Source organism: Neopelma chrysocephalum, unplaced genomic scaffold, assembly GCF_003984885.1.
Source record: "Neopelma chrysocephalum unplaced genomic scaffold, ASM398488v2 Primary Assembly neopelma1_45, whole genome shotgun sequence".
NCBI classification, from domain to species: domain Eukaryota; kingdom Metazoa; phylum Chordata; class Aves; order Passeriformes; family Pipridae; genus Neopelma; species Neopelma chrysocephalum.
Genome location: NW_020897704.1, coordinates 2,206,618 through 2,230,279, shown reverse-complemented (window position 1 = coordinate 2,230,279; position 23,662 = coordinate 2,206,618). Strand labels below are relative to the sequence as shown.

At 39.7% G+C, this 23,662-nt stretch overlaps 1 protein-coding gene across 2 annotated transcripts in view; it reads left to right on the top strand.

The window, feature by feature from the left end:
- The window catches only part of WASL (Wiskott-Aldrich syndrome like), a 49,608-nt gene extending 39,060 nt beyond the window's left edge, over nt 1-10,548 (top strand). The window contains exons 7-12 of one of the 2 annotated variants that reach the window (XM_027679182.1): nt 997-1,039; nt 1,437-1,590; nt 4,665-5,185; nt 6,258-6,366; nt 7,757-7,848; nt 8,674-10,548. In XM_027679182.1, the coding sequence (XP_027534983.1) occupies nt 997-1,039; nt 1,437-1,590; nt 4,665-5,185; nt 6,258-6,366; nt 7,757-7,818 (889 nt within the window). In that variant the 3' untranslated portion in view covers nt 7,819-7,848; nt 8,674-10,548. Of the gene's footprint in view, nt 1-996; nt 1,040-1,436; nt 1,591-4,664; nt 5,186-6,257; nt 6,367-7,756 lie in introns of both variants that reach the window. The other variant, XM_027679181.1, reaches the window with a different exon arrangement.
- The last annotated feature ends 13,114 nt before the right edge of the window (nt 10,549-23,662 follow it).

Here is a 23,662-nt window from a genome sequence, read left to right as displayed (position 1 = left end):
AACAAAAGATAGGTTCCAGTATCATTAAATGTAACATTAAGTTGGAAATGGTGAACCTTTCCAAAAGGAGTCTATTAAAAGTTTGTTTTGTTTTGTTTGGTTAAAGGTCTACTTAATTTTCCTGGTGAGTGGGACTATGTCATCTTACATAGTAAGATACTGTAATTGCTGGGTTTGTACAGACAAATGGAAACTGGCGTTTCCTATTGTTAGGCAAATATGCCAGTAGGATAACTTATAACTTGTATATAACTTGGGCTGTGATGCTGGTGAAGGCCAACGCAGTCACTGTTTATCAATAGATAAATATCAATCAGTAGATAAAATTTTTAAATGCCTTCAGTTACACAGAACTGTAGACAAAAAGAAACACAAAATGTGGAGTTCTGGTAACACTATGGTTCTGTCTTCCGGTAGCAGTAGCATGAAGTAGCTTGGAGGGGCACAAAACTGGTCTACCTTTTTAGTTGATTATAGCATCACATAAAGTAATACCTTATTAGCCACACAAAATGGCAATTGAAAACAGTCCTGACTTCTCTTTGAAAGAAGTGAGTGGGAGAAAGGTGATAAGAGAACATACAGTGATGACGGGGAGGAGGAGGTTTTCCAGCTGCACGGCACTGAAGACTGGCAGTAGCTCAAAGTCCAGTTGCTGTATAAAGGCTAAACTTATCATTGATCTCTGTGCGGTTCTTCAGTCATTATCTGTATGCATCACAGGGTGCATGGAGCCTGCATGTTTTGCTACAGACCATAACCTAAGGGAAGAAATGAATTCTCCCCTTGGTCTTCTGGACACAAGACAAAAAGCAGGAGTAAAGGAAGTTTTACTATTCCACTCTCAAGTGAGGCATTGAGGAATAAGAATTGCTTAATGTCTTAATGAGACTGGAGGTAGAAACTGATAGTAATCTCCAGTTATCTTGGTCTCCTGTTATTTTGGTTAACAAGGTCCTTTTTATGCTGATTAAATGGGTTTTTCTGCTTTTTTAGGCACATTGGACATGTTGGTTGGGATCCAAACACAGGTTTTGATGTAAGTAATTTAATAAGTTATTCAAGACACTGAGTGATTAAAACTCTAGAAACTTTTTAATGTAAATTATAAAGATTGGCATTAAATCAACAGTTAACTGTACATCAAAGTAGTTATAAATTGTGATTTATAATGTGATGTAAACAGATGTTGGAATAGAAGGGAGTAGGAGGGATCTGGGACTAAGAGGGAAAAGATGCAAAACTTTAGTTTTTGTGCAGGGTACTTACCTCTTCTACAATAGTACTTTCTGACTTGAAAAGTTAACCCAGAAGCATGTACTTGGCTTTGCTATTCAGCTATGTGGTTTGTGGGGTTTTTTCCCCCCAATACAAATGATATTTTAAAAATATCCTCACATTTCAAGCTACTTAAAACTAATGTATCTGACTTGCAGGTGAACAACTTAGACCCAGAACTGAAAAATCTGTTTGATCTGTGTGGAATTTCAGAGGCTCAACTAAAAGACAAAGAAACTTCAAAGGTCATATATGATTTCATTGAAAAAACAGGAGGTGTGGAAGCTGTTAAAAATGAACTGCGCAGACAAGGTGGGATTCCTCTTATTTCCACATAAAAATTAGCAGGGCATTTTTTGCCTTAAGGATTAAAGTAGAAACTGTTGATGGTGAGCAGTTTTTGATCCTCTTCTCCGGACTTCATGTCGCTGCAGTTGCACTGGATTTCATGTTTCCTTACACTATACACTAAGTAAAAATATTCATGCATCACCCATGAGAGTACTTGTCCCTCAGGAATAAGGGTATTTATGTCAGTTAAGTAATTTCTGTTAGCACTTAGTCTGACTGCAAAGCTACGCAGTATGTTTGATATAGATTTTTCAGAATGTATATGTTACATATTTATTTGTAATTTCAATCTTACAAATAAATTAAAATCTTGGAAGCCATAATGCTGTTGTCAGCTATAGCAGTAGTACCTGGCTGGCAGGTTGTATGTATGGTGCCCATTTACCCTGGCAGGACTATGTAGTGGGCCTTGCAACAGTACAGACCTGAAAATTCTGTATTATTTTTTAAAGGTTTTTTTTCTAATTTAAAGTTAAAAATACTAGTTTTGAGCATGCTTTTGCTGCAGGAAAATTCTCAAATAAGCTGTTACCTGCCTAACCTTTAAATATGATCTCAGCCAATGCATTATCTAGTGGAACGCAGCAAGTCAGTGTTACATTACACTGCTAGTGTCAAACTTTCAAAAATTTGCTTAGAACACTTCTCAAGAGAAATCTAATGTAGATGCCATTGAAATTATAGCAGTTTGAAACCAGGGAGTAAATTGCTCAATAGACTGAAGAGATACAGATTCAGGATCCAATGACTTGTTACATTTATTCCTTAGGTCCCCCACGGTGGAGCGGTATGTATTTGAGCTGGCATCTAAGCATATGCTTCAAAGTATTCATGCTGTTGCGTGATTTCTTTCCTAGATGAGAAACCTTAGTCTGCACCTGTTCGACTGTAATTTTTAGTATTGCAGTCAAACTTCTTAGTTGAATTGCAAACAAAACTTCAATTTTGATTTTTTCTCCGTAGTAAATCTCTCAGCTTCTTTATATAGTATTAACTCTGTTTAAATGTTTACAGAGTTGTTGATCCCAGACTGCTAACCATAAAATTGGATTGAGAATACTTGCCTTGGAGTCTTATGACTAGCTTGAAATCTTTAAAAAAATGCCTATTTTGCTATTTCATATGTGTTAACTTCACATTATGGCCACTTGCATGTATGCAATTAAAAGGAAAACTGCCTCTTCTTTAACATGCATGATGATAATCTACCTCTGTGCTTTTTGATAGAGGTAGATAAAATACTGCAGTATTTCAGTGGGTTTATCCACAATTATGTTATTTAATGTGTAGGCTTGACTGCTGTTTGAAGTGTTCTTTCTCAACTGAAACATATTTTTGTGTTTATTGCAAGAATTTCTGTGCTTACATATTCACCCTGCTAGGATGCTGACTAGAGAGTTGCAGGCAAGTCATTCTTCTGAGATCCTGTTTTCCCTGCCCTTTCCCTAGTTCTGGTACTGGTGGTTGGTTTTTTTGGTGACAGTACTATCAATAAAAGGCTGTACAAACTTTTTTGTTAATATAGTGCACAGATTAATGTGCATTTATAAAAAACCAAATTATTTGCTTGTTTTGCTTATACCATCTGTTTGAGGGGGAAGGGAGAGAGGATGAGGTAATGATGCTCCCTTCCTGCTGCTCCTCGTTCATTGCACTTCAGTTGAGTGCAGACAGGCTGAACCCTGTTTCCATAGATTGGATGTGGCATATCTCTCTAGATATGATGTAAATAAACTCCTTCCCCGCAGGAAAACTTAAGCTTTGTTTCTAAAATCTACAGACAGTACAGACTCTGGGGCACGACAGTACTGAATGTCTTCTCAGTAATGCAAAAAACCCAGCTGTCTGTAGTGCTTGCTGAGTTGTTACATTTGATAATACCGGCCTCCAGTGGCCGGAAAGGAAACTACAGCCATGCCATCCAAAAAGTGGGAGTTTTTAAAATCAAGCATGTTGGCAGTATGTCTCTTGGAAAATAGATGAAGTTTGAGATGATTCTCCCTGTGTTGTTCTTGTGAAGGGATAGAAAAAGCCAGAGCAGTTAGTGGAACTTAAGAACATAACACATGATTTTAGAAGCAGTATTTTTTTTTAAAGTTGAGCAGGGATGGAGGCACTGAGATACTAGTGTCTCTTGCTTCCTCAAAATCCCATTTTTAGGGATGTTCCCTCTCTGTTCCAGTGTAGCCAGCCTTCTTTCTCTGCAAGTAAAATGAAGGGGATAATAGAAGAGTAAAGAAGTATCTTCTTCAGTGTAACACCCTTTATGTTATAAAAGCATATGATATAAAATGTGAATTTTCTTAGTTGTATGACAGCACCTGGATTATTAAGTAGTTACATGTAACAACCACATGACCTAAAGTACCAGAAGTCATTAGATGCCTAATGAAAGAGGAAATGAAACAGTGCTATTTAAAATGCCATTATCAAAGCAAGTACATTTCAAGGCCACTTCACAGAGAAATGATCCTGTGTGTAGCCTTGAAGTTGTTTCCTTTCTATGGTCCCTGCCATAAAGATATTGTTGGAAGTAATTTTCAGTAAAAGGGACTAAGAGTCAACTTATGCTGCGTTGTAATGCATTAGTAGGGGTTTTTTATTACTAGAAGATACCGCTTCAAAAAATATTTGCTTTTGCAGCTACCTAATAAAATAATAGATAGATTATAAAGTGGAAATGATGTATTTTACTTTATTGTCTAAAACCTTTTTCATTCACTTCTAGCTAAACAAAACTTTACAGGTTTCTTTTGAATTTTAATCAGTCTTTTTATGTATTGGACTTGCTTCCTGCAGTGTTTGACTCTTACAAAATTCACAACAGACCTAGAAACTATATACAGCTTGGTTTACCATACAGGCATAGCTTTCATTCAGCTGTATTCAGTTTAATCCAGAATTGGTAAAATTTGCACAGGCACAGAGATCCTTGCAAAAGGCAAGGCACAGCCTGGTTTCTTTTTCTGCTAGTCTCTGAAAGACTCATGGGTCTTGAGTAGCAGGTAATTTGAAGTTGCTTTGTTTTGTTTCAGCTCCACCTCCACCACCACCGTGCAGAGGAGGACCCCCTCCACCTCCACCACCACCTCCCCATAGCTCCGGCCCTCCTCCTCCCCCTGCCAGGGGCAGAGGGGCACCACCTCCACCTCCTTCAAGAGCTCCCACAGCAGCACCTCCACCTCCGCCTCCATCCAGACCTGGTGCAACAGTGCCCCCACCTCCTCCGAACCGGATGTATCCTCCACCACCACCAGTGCATTCATCATCTGCACCGTCTGGCCCTCCTCCTCCACCACCACCACCAGCAAGTGGTTCATCTGTTCCTCCACCCCCTCCGCCTCCTCCTCCCCCTCCCGGTCCTCCACCACCACCAGGCCTTCCTTCAGAGGTTGATCACCAGCTTCCAGTTGCTGCGGGAAACAAAGCAGCACTCTTGGATCAAATCAGAGAAGGAGCTCAGTTAAAGAAGGTAGAACAGAACAGTCGACCAGTGTCCTGCTCAGGAAGAGATGCACTGCTAGACCAGATACGACAGGGTATACAGCTGAAATCTGTGAGTAAAAACTGTTTCTCATCCAGGTCCCCTTGGGACTTGCAAATGGCTGCAGTACTGCAGTGTAAACAGTAAATTGTGGCTCTGCTTTGGATTGTACATTTTAGAGTTTCTGAAGTGATGACTTAAGCAGGAGTACTGACAAAATGCAGAGAACACACAGTTCCTGTAGATGAGTATTAGTACATGAAGTTATCCTTGTTTCAAACTCATTTCTCACTTTTGTGTAAAGCTTCAAACATAAATTCTAAAACAATGATGCCACAGTATCACAGCTGTACAGAACTTTTGCAAGAATTATGAACGATAGCTGCTCTTCTGAATACTTCAGTAAAATCAGCTAAACAGCTGCAGGGGATGAGTTTAGGATAATGTTTATTTCCATCTTAAAACGGACCTGTGCTCTGCAAATGTTGAAGCTTGTAAGAAGGTGTCTGTGTCTGGAAAAATGCTGCCCATGAGAGATGCCTCTGCTGTTCCTGCTCCAGCATAGGCTATTATTGTTACTATTTCTTACCAGTGTCACTGAATATCTTAAAAAAAGTTTTGTCTGTTAGTACCTTTTTTTTTGCCATTCTTCTGCACTTGGGACTTCTGATTTAAAAAGTGTGAGGATGTGTTCGTATTTATTTGCCATTAGAGGTATGCAGTACTGATTACTTTCAGAAGGGATTATCAGCCTGAAGCAGTCTCAGTAAACAAACCCAAACAAGAAAAGATATTTTGTGGTATATACCAAAGATAAAATAAATAATGAATACCCAACCACACAAGTCATGCCTAAACAACCATATTAAGAAGCTTTCCTTTAGATGAGCACTCACTTTATGATAGTCAGAGCTGAAATATTGAACCTTGAGTATGGCTAACTACAGTTGTGTTATATGGTAAAAAAGAAAAAGTTGGGGTTTTTTTATAAATAAAGACTTTGAAGTTAGAGCTAAAGGAACAAGCTGTTTTACACTTTCTTCTGGCAGAAAATAAACTCATTAATCTTATAAGGAGGTTTCTCTTGAAATACACAAGTTCTGTTTTGCTAATTGCATCTTTCTATTCTAACCTTTTTTCCAAGGTATCTGATGGTCAGGAGAGTGCACCACCTACACCTGCACCCACCTCAGGAATTGTGGGTGCATTAATGGAAGTTATGCAGAAAAGGAGCAAAGCCATTCATTCTTCAGGTGCGTCTGATGGCATTTTTCTGACCTCACGGTGTCAGGTTTTCAAGCATTACCATTTCTAATCATCATAAAATACTGTTGGAGAAAAGCAGGGATTTCAGCATATAGTCCAGTACAGAATGCTCTCAGCATACCATTGGGGAGGGACTTCTGAACGGTTCCTTCATGCTTTGAATTACTGGAGTGTAGTAATTTGCAGGAATCCTGGATTAAAAGTTACTATTTAAGGTTAATATCCTTATAAAGACTTCTTTTTTCTTTTACAACTGACTTATTTTTATCCACTAGCTGTCTGATGAAATAAGTTGTCAAAATATTTTGGAAGGAAGGTTATAAACACTTTGTTTCTTGAAGGCAAAGATTCAGCTCTTCTGTTGTAGCTCCCAGTGGGCTTTGGCTGCCACCTACTGGATAAGGATTGGATATCTAGTGTTAGTTGACTAGTCACCTACCAGTACTGAATCAACTTGAGTGCTTGGAAAAATTAGGGCTGCAAGAGGATTTGCATTTCTCAAATACCAGCTTGTAATAAATGTAGTTCCGTAGCTGCAATGCAACTGTTTGGATACATCTCTTCCATTGAGGCTTTGATATATTTTTCTTCCATAGCTTGCCTTGATACCAGAACTGAGTATGCAGTCTGCAGAGCATTTGACCAAGTGCAGTATAGTTTGTTGATTTGCTGCCCTATGTAATAATCTTCAGTACTTTACATAAATTAGATACCAGAAGGGAGCTAAATGCAGTGTTTTCCTGGGAAAGAAAATGCTTTTGCCTAACAAATAAGTAGTTTAAGTTTAGCAGGCTACAGTTTTTTAAGTATGATGTATATAAAAAAATAGAAGGGTGAATAAAGTTAAACATTGATTTTGAAGTTGATGTGTATTACACAGCTTAGAATATTCCAGTTATTCCAGTATCCACAATGATGTTTAGCTCACTTTTTTTTTTTTAATCTGTTGTAAACAGAAATTCCGTTACATAGAAAACCTGGGGAAGCAGTTCTTACATTTCAGAAATTAATCTGTCCTTGAAGTTTAAAACGTGGTCTGAAACAAGCTGACCACTCTCACATTCTCTAAGAAAGAGTAATAAGTAGTAACTTGTAATCAAGAGTTTCTGATTCTTTTTCTCCTAGCACAAAACAAGATACATTTTTCCTACATGGGGCAAGAAGTGAGAAGAGAAACAAATTAGATTTAACTTCCAGCTAGTAACTATCTAAACTGAATGTCATGTCTAGCAATCTTAAAATAGAGTATTACCAAGTGTATTGTCATGACGACCTTGAACTGATTGTTCTGTTTTCAGAAAGTTGTGAGAGAAGTCAGTAACACTTTTGTCGCGTTAATTCTGTGCATTCAAGTGACTTGCTTTTCTTGTCTTACAGATGAAGATGAGGATGAAGATGATGAAGAAGACTTTGAGGATGATGACGAATGGGATGATTGATCATATATTATTATATATATATTTTTTAAGGTGAATGATATACTAAACACTACTTTCTGTCTATGGATTCTGTAAAATTATCATGTAAATGTTCTACCAATTTGCTGTATATTTTTGTTGCCTTTTGCTTTTTTATTAATCTGTGCAATACCTCATTTAATCTGTAAAGGTTTGTCATAATCCTCGACAAAGCTACTCCCTGTTAATGTGTGCAAGTTTACACCTGGATGATCATGTACATGTGAATACTTTCCATTCCATCAATAAGGGAGTTTAAATGTAATATGTGAGACTGACAAAAACCTTAATGTAATTTAGTTATAATGCAAGAAGGAAAACACTATTTTCATACCCTACTTTTTCTGTATCTAAATTTTCTTATTAAAACCTAGTATAGCACTATGTTCTTTAAGTGATGCAGCTCTTAGTTTATTTAGCCCCTTCATTTCAAATGCAATGCTATATGAATGTTGAGGCTGGTTTATACTATTGCATGGTTTCAAATACATCACAACATTGCAGTTCAAATCTTAGCAGTATGCTTTACATAACACAAAAGCACTTCAGAAATGCACAGCTAGTTGTGAAAATTACCTTCCCCTGACTGTAGCAGTACTGACTGCTATTGAATGGCAGTAGTAATTAAATTCTTCAATTAGGGACCTCCATCAGAAGTTAAACAGGGTGGCTTTACATTGTCATAGCAGTAAAGACAACTTTGAATGCAGACAAGTTCCATATTTTCTTTGAGTTTTTTTGGGGGAGGGTGGTTTTGGTTTGGGGATATTTTTTTTGTTTGTTTGGGAGTTTGGGGGTTTTTTGGTTGGTTTTTATTTTTTTTTAATTCCTTCCCAGCTCTTATTTTCAGAATGAAGACATCTAAATTACTGGGGGCTGTATTGGAGGCTGGCAATCGCTACAGTTTGATATATTTTTAAAATCAGTTTTTGTGGTTTTCAGACTGAAGGGCTGCATTTAAGGCTTGCTTCAATAGTGTTTAATTACTTCTTAAAATTTGTAGGACATTGGTGTACTAAACACAAGTGGTGTTACTTTGCAGTCTTTGCATTATGGTACACAACAGATGCGGAAGCACCAATCCTACATTCTTTAGGTTGGAAAGTCATTAACTCAGAATTATACACTTCGAATAAGTACTGAATTTTATGGCAGTATTCTGTCTTCATATGTTGGCTTTAAGACCAAGGGTTATGATGAAGATCAAGAACCTGATTCACAAGAATAGTATTTGAATAAGTGGACAGAAAATGGGATTTTCATTTCACAGCTTGCACATTTATATAAGTTGTACTTTGTAGTGCAGTAAACATTGGCATATCTGCCTATTATGAAATACTAATCTATGCTACATGGGTATTTAATATCTGCAGAGTTAATTACTGTACTTACTGTAATTTTCAGGTAGAAAATCTTCTTAAAAACCACGTTATCTGACACAGAATGTTTAGTTAAGTCAGTCATATTTGGAGCGTAGTTAATGCATAGTGTCCTGGGTCTTTGACTGTAGTCAGAGTGTCAAAGGAAATTTAAGTTATCAGAATTGTGTTGACTGAAACCCAGTGTTGACCTGATCTTGACAGGCTGGACCTGCATGATACGGCTTGGATTTCTAACCCAGTTATAACCTAGTCTTTAGCAAATTAATTTAGTCGTACGAGAAGAAGAGAAAGTTGCTGAAAAGTAGTGGGAGAGGTAAGGTTGAAGTTAAATTATTCAGAGGATCCTAACTTCCTTCAAAGAGTAATTTAAGCACATAACTTGAGGAAAAAATTGCCAAGTGGTCTCACTTTCTTGCGGTAACTTTCGCATTGGCCTCTGCTGCTGGAAACACTTCCTACTAGCTTTGCTGTTGTAATGGCTTGAGCTTTGTATCAAGTGCAAGTGCAGCCTGGGATAGCTAATGGCAGTGGAGTTAACAACTTGTGTATAAGGAAAATATTTGTATGGCTTTCATATAACTTCTGGCACTGCTCCCTTATTTTTATTGCATATAGGGCATTTTAAAATGAAGCAGATGAGACCTAGAGGTTTTCCTAACATGCTACTTACTAGATATGTTTAGCTGTTATGTTCCCAGAATTGGAATTTCTGTAATATAGTTAATAATTAAGCATCACAATTCATTAATCAAACTTCTATTCCAGGTTTTGGGAGCTCTGAAGTTACATTATTGAATAAAACTTTGTTTTGTAGATACTGGCCAAAGAAAGTTTTTGGTTTTTCTGTTTCTTCATACAAAAAGTACACTCACGATCTGTGGTGACCAGGTTTAATATTTACTTTAAGGTAGTGTTTGTTCATGATAAATTTCAGGCATAAAGACTGCGATGGCAGTTAAGTTAGTCATAACTGCATGCTTCAGCACTCTGCCACTTGCACTCCAAGCAGAAGATAGCATTTCATGATACTGGTGCATTGTTGCTAAACATTGTAATGAAGGCCTCTTATATATTCTGGTTAAATGACTGTCCAGATAGCCTTAGCAATTAATGAACTAGCATGAGGCTTTAGTATCTCAACACTCTGTGTGCATAGACAATATCAGCTAGCCACTTGTACGTATGAAATCCGTAAGAATTTCTCAATCATTCAGTTTTCCATTTATCAAAATGAAATTTTTAGTATGTGAATTTTTGAAATGTACAGTGAATAGGATGTTGCACTGGTGGCAATTCATCATGGAGCATAATAAAATTAATTTGACCCAAATAGCGTAAAACTGTGTGGTTTTTAAGTGCTAATTGTGGCATAGGTTTTAAATAGATGTGCAGATTGATTACACACTTTAAGAGTAACTTTGGTCACCTGGCCAAGTTCACAAAGCAGTAAATAGTTGCTGTTGAATCGCAGTAGTTTCGTGTCTCTGGAAAATTGGACTGTGCTATTGAGTAAACACAATGAGTAAGAATGTGACACCCGGTCCTCCTGGCAGATCTCGTGCCTGCTAAGCAGCTTCCTTGGAAACAGCTACTGCTCCGGGCAAGTGCAATAAACTACCAACATTTCAAGGTCAAACAAACATGGGTTTATTAATAAACATTCTAGGAGGAGTACCAAATAGTTAACTCTTGTCAGTGAATCCTCTAACTTTCCAGGTTTTTACAGATGTAAATCTTTGTCTTGCACATTGTATAGTTTGAGCTCAGGACACTTCAGAAGTCTGCTTCTCTCTAAAGCATTTGGAGAGTCCAGCATTTCAAACTGTTATCTGGTATACATTTTCTTTTGAAGTTTAGTGCTTGTCTGATTTTTAGGCCTTAACTACAAGGCAAAATTGTTACTTACAGGATGAGCTGAGGTGTATAATTATTTCCTCTCTACTTAGTAAGCAGAATGTTAAAAAATGCTTTTAAAAGGATGATTTTCCTTTTTTTTTTTTTTTCATTTGGCAGTGGTTACTTTCCCAAGTAAGATGTAGGTAAAGAGGAAAAAGGAGGAAAGATCGTCTAAAGACCATTTTTAAGACTGTTAGCTGCAATAGCCTTTATCTAATCATTAGAGGAATTCTTGGTCTAATTAAAGTTCCTGAAGCTTAAGTACAGCGATAAGCAGCTTTATTTATAGAAAAGTGAAAATGGTTTAGGGAAGCTTAGAAGATACTAACCTTTGTCTCTCAAAAGACCCATATTATCCTCTAGCACTGCAGTAAGGACTCCTGTTGCTATGTATTTGTTTACTGCCTGGAGTTTTCTTGTGAGTGAGAAGATGGAAAGGATGGCATAGTATGAACTAGAATGTGAGCTTGGGGAGGTTTAATGCCCATGTTTTAACTGGCTTGTCAGTGACTCTAGCCTGACATTTCTCCTTAAGATACTCAAAAAATTTGAGGATGTTTATACAGTTGTGAAGGAGTCTTTTTAGTTTTTTTAATTGCCAAACTGCTTTGATATGTCTGCTATTTTGCGCTTGGAAAAAATAAAGCATTAGAAGATTGAAATTACAGATTTGAAAATAATTCAGATAAACGTTTAGAAGTAGAATCATTGTCCAAATATAATCAGTGGGATTTTTTTCTGACAAATTTTATTTCATTTTGAATTTTGCAGTATTTGCAGAAGTAACCTGCTAAAATGAGTTATCAGTTACTCAAATTTTTTCTCTAATATGGTTTTGGGTAATAACTGCAGACTTACCCATCTATAAGCAGCTTAATACACACCTGGAATTAGGAAGCTTGATATGTTACACTTATTGTGTTTTTTTTTAATCTATTGGTATCAACAAACATATTTAAAGGCCTTTTTGCTTGTGCTCTAAAGGGTTTTTTGGAGTCTCTCTGGAGTGAAATTCTTGAGCCATTACTTCATGTGTGCGTTTCTTCCTCCCTGGAGCTTAATCATCTTTTCTGAGTGTGGTTACTTGAGCAGTATGAATTTTAAATTTGTTACTTGAGGACTAGATGAGGGAGTCCAAGGTTAGCTTAAAAAACAGCTATCACCAGCATTATATTTTTGTATGTACCACTTGGGGAACACAATGAAATCTCATGTTTAAAGCTTAAGAAATTTGATAATGCTTGTATCATATATCAGACACAAAGTATTTGCTTAAATGACATTGGCAGGCACACAAAATTGGGAATTGGCTCTTCTGGATGTTGATGCCAAAACCAGGCAACTGCTGGAGCAGCTGAGCTGGATTCGGAGGCTTTATTGGTACATGGGTCTTTCCCAGATGCTCAGGATATAAGGAACACAGACTGACAAACCTGAGAAGCTTGCGCATTTTCCTCTTTTTTTTCTAGATAGTGCTACAGGAATTTTATGGTTTGAATAGTCTTTTGGACCAAAACAGTGCTTATTTAATAATCAAGAGAAGAAATCCTCAGCATATAGACCTTCAGCGTTATGCCTGTTCAACGGTCAGCAGAGAATTTGGCTTATTTTTAAAATGAAACGGAAAAACCAGTCTAGACCCAGTTAACATAAAACATGTTTTCCGTGTTTTGTCTCCTGAGGGTAATGTGTGTGAATGAGAAAGGCCCGTGGCTAAAGCAGAAGTCTGCTAGCCAGTAGTATTCTTTTTCAAGGACATCAGGAATTACAAGTTTTCAGATGTAGTAGCTTTCAGTACCTAATCTTTAGAGAATATGTTACTGAAACTCGCTGCCTCCAAGACCAGTAAGAAGAGTAGCGATTTTGGAGAGCAAGCACAGTGCTCAGGCCTGCAACTGGTAAAAGAAAAAGGGTATGAAATGATTCTGTAATGTTTAAAGGGTCCCTTTAGAGCTGTAACATCCTTTGTGCTTGCTTTACAGGAGCTGGGATAATCTTCTGAATCATACTAAACTAGTATCCTGCCCAGATAACTGACTTTCACGCAGATACATTACCAAATCTCAGCCCTTACTAAGCCATTCTGGTCTTCACTAACAATGTCCCAATTCTGGACAGCTCTCCAAACCTCACGAGAGAAATACAATTAGCACAACTGCCTAACAAATAACCTTCAGCAGCTGACAGCACACAGCTGTTGTGTAGCATATGAGACATTTCAAAGGGAACAGAAGTCATCCTGATGTGGATTCCTCTTTTAAGAAAAAAATGGTCTTGCCTGCATACTAAGCTGAAGAACACCTGGAGATACCAAATGACCAGTAGAGAAAACTGCTGGTTGCTCTCATGAGCAGTGTGAGAGGTGGGCTGGTTGGTCAAATGGTAACTGTAATCCAAGATGCATTCTTCAAGGAATCTAACCAGCATTGATCACTGCAGGCATAGGAAACAAAAAAAGACTGGAATCTTTCTTTGCTGCTTGGCACATTGCCTGGTTCATCATGGCTATGGACCTCAGGAAATCATGCACACCAGGGGCAGTGACCAGTCAGGCTAATCATCATCATCAGCCCAACATTTTACATACAGAATATGCGTATTCAGTCAAGCTGCCTGTCCAGTCTAGAGATGATACCTGGAATGAGTTTAGAGCAGCATTCCTTGTACATTTTACTGTGGATGCTAGCTTCTAACTGAGTTACCATCAGTACACTGCCATGTCGGAGGTTGAGTGAGACCTGTGTATTCTGCCAAGTAGAAATTAATTGTCACACTCTGTTACCTGTAGACACAAGGTGTCTCTGTTTCTTGAAAGGCTGTAGTTGCAACCTCCTGATTGAAATCAAGTACTGTGGTAGTTGAAGTTGTTACTTGCATTCCTTGTGTTTTCACTGTCAGAACAGCCTTTCTCTTGGTCTGAAATCCTCCAGAAGTGTGATGCAATATGAAATCATTACAGATCTTCATGGTTCCTGATTTTGCAACAAAACTAGGTTATATATTTCCTTCTGTCCTTCCCCAAGCCATTTTCAGCACTAAGCCTCTTACCTTTGGCCCATTCTTCAAATGTTCCCTCTCCACCTAGACAGAACTAGTGCCTTCTAAAAGACAGTAAAAAAATCAAGCTCTTTGAACGTTTACCATCTTGTCCATTCTTTGCCATAAAATGAATTCAGTTTGTTAGCAGGAGGACAGAGCCCTGAATGAAACTGCTGCTGTGTGTGACAGAAGCATCTTGTCTAACCTCAAGCAGGTTATCTCTTGGTGCTCTTTTGGAGGTGACTCCAGGCCATCAGGGCAGATTGTTAGCAGGGGGTATCTCGGCAGTGTGTACAGAAACCTGTAGAGAACATTGTGGGGATCATGTCCTGTGCAACAGGCCCCCTGCGTCAGTGTTCAAGAGATTTAGCTATGTTCTCTCTCAGGAACAGATGAAGTGTTACTGAGCAATCAGGGAGGGATGCAGCACAAAGTAGGATCCTACATTTGTCTAACTCAGTTGTTCTTCAGACCCCTATTTATCTCCATTGGCTGTAATGAGAGCGTAGACACTGAGCAGTTGCCATCTACACTTCAGACACTTAGATGCAGGTGTTTTAACTGAAACCAAATCTGTATTGCCTTGTGCCTCAGTTGCTCGTTTTTGTAATGGTGGTAACAGCACATCAAAATTAATGCATATAAATACATCTAGTCCATGATACTGCAGTCTAGACATGTGACACTTAAAAAACTTTTAAATGCCATTTTCCTTGTTCAGGTATAGTTACCTTAGTTCGCAGAACAAAACCACTAGGGAAGGCTTCTTTATTTCTCCTAGGCCTGGTTTTTAGAATAATTTTTAAGCTCTCAAAAAAGAAAACAACACTTGAATCCTATCTGAAGAGCAGAGTTAATCTGAGCATTTAATTACCTGTGTGTGAAAATACTGGGTCATGCTCTAGTGTTGCCTTAAACTGTGCTTTTGGATTTAATATATCCTGTGTGATCAGAACTCTGGAAACCCAGACACAGCATTTAGTTCCCCATGGATTTAGCTTTAATAAACTAAAAATGTTTTAATACACTATGTGAAAGACATGAGTTTTGGGACCTACTGAGTAGTTCCTAATCTCCTGATTTACATGCCAGGTTTGCAGCATAGCTTCTCACGACAGCGCCCATCGGGAGCACTACACTGTGATTGATGTTGTCAGAAGCTTAACTGATCCTGAACAGGGAGTCCTGTCTGGAGCCCCAGTGCTGGTCACTGCAGCACTGTTGGGACGAGGGGCAGCAGCCACGTGTGGGCGGCCCTATCGAATGGCCTGTTTGAGGTACCGGCTGCCTTGCTGGCTGCCCGCCAGCAATCACACATTCCTCCCTGAACATATAAAGAGCATTTGTTTCACGGGTGTAAGTCATTATAAAATTGCTGAAATTGCTGTTTCTCTGATGCCCTATGGGTCTGCAAGGCTGAAGGCGCAGCAGTGCTGCTGCCACACTTTCAGAAAGCGCAGGGGCCTTGGAAGGTTTTGAGTACAGGAGGCATTCTGTTTATGGCTTGGATTTACTGCAGCTCTGTGTGTGCTGGCTCCTGCTGGTTTCGTCTTACTGCCTCATCTGTCTCTATCATCTCAGTTTGAAAGGGGCCATCCTGTTTTCATCAGAGTGCACATTAGAGCTCTGACTTTGTCAGAGGAAAGGCAGCCAATATCTTTGAAGCGTGTGATAATATTTTTGCTGCTGGATGACAGTCACAGTCTATATTCCCCAGCTTCTTGGATCATCATGGGACATTAGGATAAATTGTGATTGGATGTGGCTGAAATCAGATTGATTTACTTTAAACCTCTAATAAATTTCTTTTTTTACTATTTGAACTTGATAAATACTCCAGCCACAGGCCAAAAATGTGTCAGCTGTTTCATCTGAATGATGCGATCCATGCTTACCTAAAAAACTGTTGGACTCGCCATATATTTTAAGATCCCGACTAAGATTTTATTAATCTTTCTGCATAATTTTCATTGAACAGCTGCACTGTCAGCTTAGAGACAGAGAGGTCTTCCAAGAAACAGAAGGGCAAGTGTGGCACTTTAAATCTGACCTCCTGTTTTATTGCTGTGAAGACAGTTGGGTGCTTATTTAGCAGCATCTATTTTGTTGCATTAAAGGAAAAAAGAAACAAAACCTTTGTGTTTTGTGTTGCTAATTTGATTGAAACTGGCAAAATGTTTCTGCCCCACGCAACTTCTTAAGGTCTTGCTGAGCAGAAGCTCATAGATGTACTAACCCCATTTTTTTTCACTCAGCTTAAATATTGGCTGTTCTCTGCGTGCAGGTCCATGCTGTTGGGATGTTCTGGAAACATGGGATGGGAGCTCTGCAGCAGCAAATGCAGAAGTATAAGGGGCACTTCACTAGCAATAGTCTCAGTCCTAGAGAAGAGTATGTGTTTAATCAGTGTGATACTTCATTCACAGGAACAGAGTTATTAGTTTGTAGAGAGTGAGTCCCTGTATGATTAGTTTTCATCATGATCACTGAGCAGCTCTCGTGTACCACAGTTACCTGGTGGGGACATGGGCCATGAGGTCGTCTCTGCATTTTATCACTGTTTACTCAGAAGCGTATTCTAGTTCAGAGAAGCACATAGCTGATAGCCAAAATATAAGGTTACACTGCAGATGGGAACATCTGAAACAATCTGCACATTATGTACAATCGAAGCCCCCTTCTCTCTCTCAGGCACATGAGAGTTTGGTAGAATTCATAGAGCAGAAACAAAGATGGAATTACAGAGTTCAGAGGGGATGTGTTAGGCTCTCTGATGCAGTGCCCCATGACAGAGAAAGATATCAGTTTGTACAAGGTTATATCAAGAGATCTACAAATTCATTTTACAGTTTTGGTGATTCTTGAAAACTGGCAAAACATTTGGCTTTTTTAACGGGGGTCATTGTTTGGCTGAGCAGAGACTGGATCTGCATAAAGGACATACCCCTGTGGTACTGAAGAAGGCATTTTAAAAAAGAGGCTGATTCTGTATGCTGCACTGTATTTATCAAATTCTTCTGATAGAGAATTTTTAATACCAGAACAAACCTATTTTCTCCTCCAAGTTGCAATTACATATTTTATATGTGGTGCAGGTGATTATGTAACTTCTTTCCTATAAAATCTGTTACAAAGATTTTTAGAATATAGAACAGCAGCAAATCTATATTAAAAATACTTTCTGGATTTTTTGCTTTTGAGAAATTAATGCTGAAGAACATTTATTTAGATTCATAATGGAAGTTTCAGTTTTACCTTTGTATACCAAAGACCCTCTCTTTTATGTTGATCACATTTCCAACTGCTGTCCAGACCATGGGCTCGTTACCCAATGTGCAGCACCAATTCACACACCAAGGCCAGGTATTTCTATTTTTTATTCTAGTTTGTGCAAAGTAGGGAGCCAGCTGGTAACCCACAAAAAGCTCTCCATCATCAAAACTTGACACTATTTATACATTTTAATAAAGGCATCAGCATTCATTGGTTATAGATTACATAACTTTTCCATTAACTAGTAGTCAAATCCCTATTTGCTACTTATATCTCTTGCTCCTCATGCTAAATAGGCCACATGTGCAGTTCTTCCCTCTGTGTCTGGGGTCCATTTTGAGTAGGTGGTCAATAAGTCAGTGGTCACAATCTCCCACTGTCAGAATTACCTTTACCCCAGTTACTGCTCAGTCCTGCTGACTTCACTCCTGGTGGCTGTCACCCAGATTGCCCATTCATCTTGGGATTGTTTTCACTTTTCCTTAAAACAAAAGATTAGCCAAGCCTACAATGTTCACAATGCAATCACTAAATCATAACTGTCCAGCTATACTTACTGATTAACAACAACAAAAAAATGCAAAGTTTCATTGAAATCTTGAGGGGCTCAGATCCTGAGGGGCTTCATATCACAACCACCAGGACAGGACCCTTTACCTGAAACACTTTGAGGGATTTAAAAACCTATGTGATGTCTTCTAGAAGTGTACATTCTTCATCAGTAGTGAAACGTAAGATGAAAAGATGTCTTATTCTTTGTTTTGGTTCAGAACCAGTGGGAAGGAAAAAGCAGCTTGATAAAGCTTTGATTTAGACTGTCTTCATGGGTTAGGCTTGGCTTTTCCTTACCTCCTGTACTTACATCTCCCATTACCTGAGCAATGCCAGATGAGGATTAAAGAAGAAAGAAAAGGTTGCGGGGTGTCTTTTGACATACCAATGTGGACCTCAGCAGAGAGAGACCTGTGAGGAAAGGATTGACACTGATAAGATCCCCCTGAGCCCAAGCTGATAACACTTGGATCATACTGATTATGCCTCTGAGAGAGTTGCTAAGCAAATAAATGTCTCAAAGCAAACATGGAAAAAAGCAAGCCTCCTCTGTGCAGAACACTGAAATGAAAGGAAGAGAAAATGGAAGTGATGAAGCATGCTTCCTTCATAATTTTGAAAGTGGTAATTGGAGGAATGGGAAGAGATATGGAAAGAAAAATGAAAACCTGATCATAGTTAAGCTTTTCTTGGTGCTGTGCAGCATGGAGGCCAAGCTGGTGAAAAAACCCTTCAAGTGAGAAGTCTGCTCACTGACAGCATGGTGCTCACCTCCATCTCACAGCAAGGTGATCCTCACACACTGCTTGGTGGAAAGGCAAATGGAATCACATACTCATAGAATGGCCCGAGTTGGAAGGAACCTTAAAAATCATCTAATCCCAGTCCTTCTACCATGGACAGGGACACCTTCCACTAGAAGGTTGCTCAGAGTCTCATCCAACCTGGCCTTAAACACTTCCAGGGATGGAGGTGTCCACAGCTTCTCTGGACAACCTGTTCCAGTGCCTTACCACCCTCACAGTAAAGAATCTCTTCCTAATATCTAATCTAAACCTCCTCTCTTTCGGCTTGAAGCCAATTCTCCCTTGTCCTGTCACTATATGCTCTACAAAAGTCCCTCTCCAACCTTCTTGTAGGCTCCCTTCAGGTACTGGAAGGCTGCAATTAGGTCACCCCAAAGCCTTTTCCAGGCTGAATAATCACAATTCTCTTAGCCTTTTCTCATAGGTGTTCCATCCATCTAATCAACTTGGTGGTCCTCCTCTGGACTCACTACAAGGTAGATGTCCTTCCTGTGCTGGGATGTAGCATCCTTACTTCCCCATATATTTTAATGCAGCCTTCCCCTCTGCACCGTAGTGTGGGTCCTGCTCAAAAGCAGCCATATAGGTACTGTAAAGGAAATTGTGCCTGCACTGGTTAGCTCAGCATTTGCATTTTGAAGAATTATATCTGGTGCAAGAGGCAGGAGATCAGAGCAGAACTACAGCTTCAACAGCATTTCCAGACTAAATCCCCGATTTCACTTAAAGCTAACTCCTGATCTGCCTTCAGGTCATTCCCAGCTGATTTCAACTAAAACAGATGTGCTGCTTTTAAAGTATGATATTCTGTATCATAAATAACTACTTAAGGCCACTGCTTGCTTTTAAATGCCAGCAATGGCCCTGGAGACCTCCAGTGACATCAGGGCAGCAGGCAGCATCTTTTGCTGACAAAGACTGGAACAAGGTGGGTACATTTGAATCTTTCTTTTCACAGATCATTGCAGCTGTCCCAGCTCCAGCAACAGAACTGAATGGCCCTAAAGGTTTTCCATCCCATGGCTTGTTAAAGAACTGAACAGTTTCACTATTTGTCCCAGAAGTAATGACCTCTCCAGACTTCTTAATGAAAAGCAAATGAGTCTGCCCAAGAGATGCATTAACCTTGAATTTCAAAGAAGAAAATAGCCTATAAAAGCTATAGTCAAATTAAAAATTATTGAGACCACTGCTCCATTTGGAGGGGGGTTAAATATCAGCTTGGAAAGAGGCTGATTTGGCAAGGAGGTATTTAAATGTTCATTGAAATATGACAGAGTGAAGTTCGGGTCTTTGCTTTGAGCCATCTCAGTCATGTGAGTCCCACCACAACAGTAGCACTGGAGACACAGAAATTCCACCCTGGAAGTGAGTAATTGACCCATCTCTGATGAAAGAACCTCTGCACGTCTCACTCCATTGCCACTTTATCCCAGGAGGCACTGCTAGTGTCAACATAACTGTGAGATAGTAACAGAAAACCAACAGGCAATCTTGCAGACCCCCAAATGTGGTAAGGATCCTATGCTCTCTGTTACTCACCACTATGTCTCCTCTGGTGGGGAATATAGCTGGGGAGCTGCAGAGCAGCACACTGCAGGGGGATAGTTGACTGCTTCAGAATTAATCATGGCATTGGTGGCATCACAGCCAGCTAACGTGGACAAGGAGCTGAGGGCCCTATTAGCTCTCCAATGGGTGACTGTCAGAGGCCCCAGTGCCCTCAGCATTGAACAGGTCTGCTCACCCTGCATTTAGTTAGGCATTAGAATGAAATACAGCATGTTGTAATATTGACATGCTGTGCAGTCATCCAGAGATAAGACCATGCATTGCCACTTCGAGGTAGCCAAATGATGAGGATCCAGCGTGAATGGTCCTCCACATCCAGCATGGTTGATAGAAAAAGTAACGGCCTTACTTTTCACATGAGAAGATGACAGAGCATCAAATAAGAGGAGCTTTCTATAACTAATTTTTATGCTTTACAGAGATAGGAAGCTGACAAAACTTGCTCAGTGCCCTTGAGGTAACAGGATGTCTCATAGCATGGAGCTGGCAGAGCAGGATTAGAGCTCAGGATTGTCTGACACCCAGCTGTGAGCTTAGTTCTCCATGTGACCTGTGGGATTCTTTGCAGTGGGAATTTGAGAGTGGGAGCCAGTGGCACGGTGGGGGTTTTGCAGGCTGCTCAGCTGTGCTGGGCTATCAATATCAACATCTGTGGTTCTGTTGTCACAAAGATCTTAGGGTACCAATCCAGAATAATTTAAGCCAAGTTAAAGCCACGCTGCTTGATGCTGTCCTCCCTCTGTTCCTGGCCAGAGGTTCCCACCATCTCCTTTGCACCAGCAACACAGCACTGAAACCTGCAGTAAGAGGTCTAGGGAAGCAAACCAAAACAATCTTCCCTTTTATTGGTTGGTTTTCTTTTTCTTTTCTCTGTTTTGGGTGCTATCTCCCTGAACTGACTGAACGCAGATTTGGTGTGAGAGGAGGCAGGCAAGGCACAGATAGGCAGACATGAAGGGGCAACTGGGACCACAGCAGTGCTCATCCAGAGCTGCAAATTTGTCCTACCGCTGCACCTAAAATCCAACTATTGAAATCTTTGGAGTGATCAGTTCTCAAACTATTTTTGGTCACTTTAAACTATAGCAGAGACTGAAAAGTTTAGCTCATGACTGGCTAGACAGAAGATAATCCTGGCATGGGATGATGTAAATCTTGTAACAAGGGCTTGTGGCACACCCAAACCCATGCTAAACTGGGATGAAAGGCAGGAATATCTGCCCCGTCTGAGTGTGTCCTGTGCAGTCATACACTTTCTGGGCTGGTGCTGGTGCGTGTCTCACCTCTCGCAGCGCAGGCAGAGTTTACCTGTACCTGCCCACCCTACACAACTGAGACTGACCTGCCCGGGTCAGGGCATGCTTGGTGCACGGGAAAACAAAGAGCTGGAATTTGGCAGAAGTGTCCAAGAGCACATGAAACCTGAGCACTGTTGCCTTCCAATTTGTTTGTGAAACACAGCAACACATGCATGTGTCGCAGATTTAGAGAGCAGTAAGCTGAGACTGAGCAACAGGGGTGACCCCTCTCTGTGTACACATAAACACTTCCTTCAGGTGCCTGCAAAATTTACTGCTTTAACTGTAGCTGACTGACAGCCTTCAAGAATATTCATGACTATGTCAATTAAAAAATAACAGCTATAGCTTCAAATGTTTCTCAGAAAAAAAAACTGGAAAGAAAAGCCGAGGAAATACATATTCCTTCATAGGTGGATTGACCTAACGCTCTCAGCAGAAAGGCATAACAGGGTACAGAAGGAATTGATTTCTTATCTATGGAATTTAAACTTCAAGTATCTCCCACACAAGAAAAATAGTCTCATGCATAGAGGCTATACTTGGTTAGTCTGGTGAAATGTCTCCTAGGCCAGTCCTGGGAATCAGACCCAATTTATCCTCCACAGGGTGCATAAACATTTCTGACTGTCCTTTCAGTTCTTCATATGCTTGTTTCTTAGGTGACAAAATGACAGAAATGGCATGTCTCCCTTTCAATGACATTTTTTCACAGCAGAGTCAGCCTTGGGATTCCCATCCTCATGGCTTGCCTCATCTGCATTTACAAAATTTCCTGCACTGGATCATGGGCTGTGCTTCTCTTACCACTCAGAAATACACTGACAATCATTGTATTCACTAATATTCATCCAGTCAAAGCGATCCTGTTAGCAAAAATAAAAATAAAAATAATAATGCATCCAATAGTCCTTGATGTTTGAGGATCTTGGAGCACATTTGAGTCTATGTGAACATAGTCTTGCACTACTGTGAGATGGATCAGTACTGATCTCTACAAGGCAAAGTGGAGGCATAAGAAATTAAGCAATACACTGCAGAGTGCATAAATAGCAACAGCACAGCCCAGGACATAACCCTTAGTCTTGGCTTTGAGATACATGTTTGGGCTCTTACCAGACACCAAATGAGAATTTTTACCATGACTATATTTAAAGGAAAGAAAAACATCTTTCCTTGTGTTATAGTTCTGTAGAAAATAATTCAATAATTCAAGGCTTTATAAAATTCATATTCATTTGAACCTGAAAATAGTCAAAGATTAGAGATAGAAATAAATACACCTGGCAGACAGGCAACAGCCCTGCTTTCAACAATTTTTTTCATATCTCCATTTTTCTTTTGGACTGATCCAACCTTTTCACACAGAACAGTTACATCTGGGTCTGATAGTGCACCAGCTACCCCACAGCCAGCATGTGACAATTGCTCTGTTTTTCCACTATCTACACAGAAAGAAAGCAAAGCCCCTGCTAACTGCTGCGCACGAGCTGCAGTTTGCTCCTTCACTTTCCAGTTTCAGCACAAAGTTGCATCCACCCAACAGACCCAAAACTGTGACAGACCTTCAACCCATCCCGGTCTCACAGGACATCCCTGGCAAGGCAGGGAGCAGTGTAGACCTGGGGGAAACAGTCAGTGCATGCTGGGAGGTCCCCACTGTAGCTAACCTGCAGCAGTCACCCACTTGCTTTGGGTGGTTCCAGATCCTGTGGAGTTATCACATCTAAGAACATTAGTTTAACAATGGCAGAGCTTCTGTGTTACTGGCTTCAGGATTCTGCTGCAGAAAGCACCACACCATACTATCCTTTTCATAAGATTCTGGCATTCTTTTAACAATAAGTTTATGGATTTGCCCATTCTTTTTTAATGGGAAGGCTGCTCCAAGAACCTTCTTGCTCTAAGAGCTAGGACATGTCTTCTAATTTTTGATCAAAACTCAGTCACGCACAGTTTCTTTTTTTTTTTCCCTACTGCTAAACTGTGTCCTGTAGCTCTTTCTCCT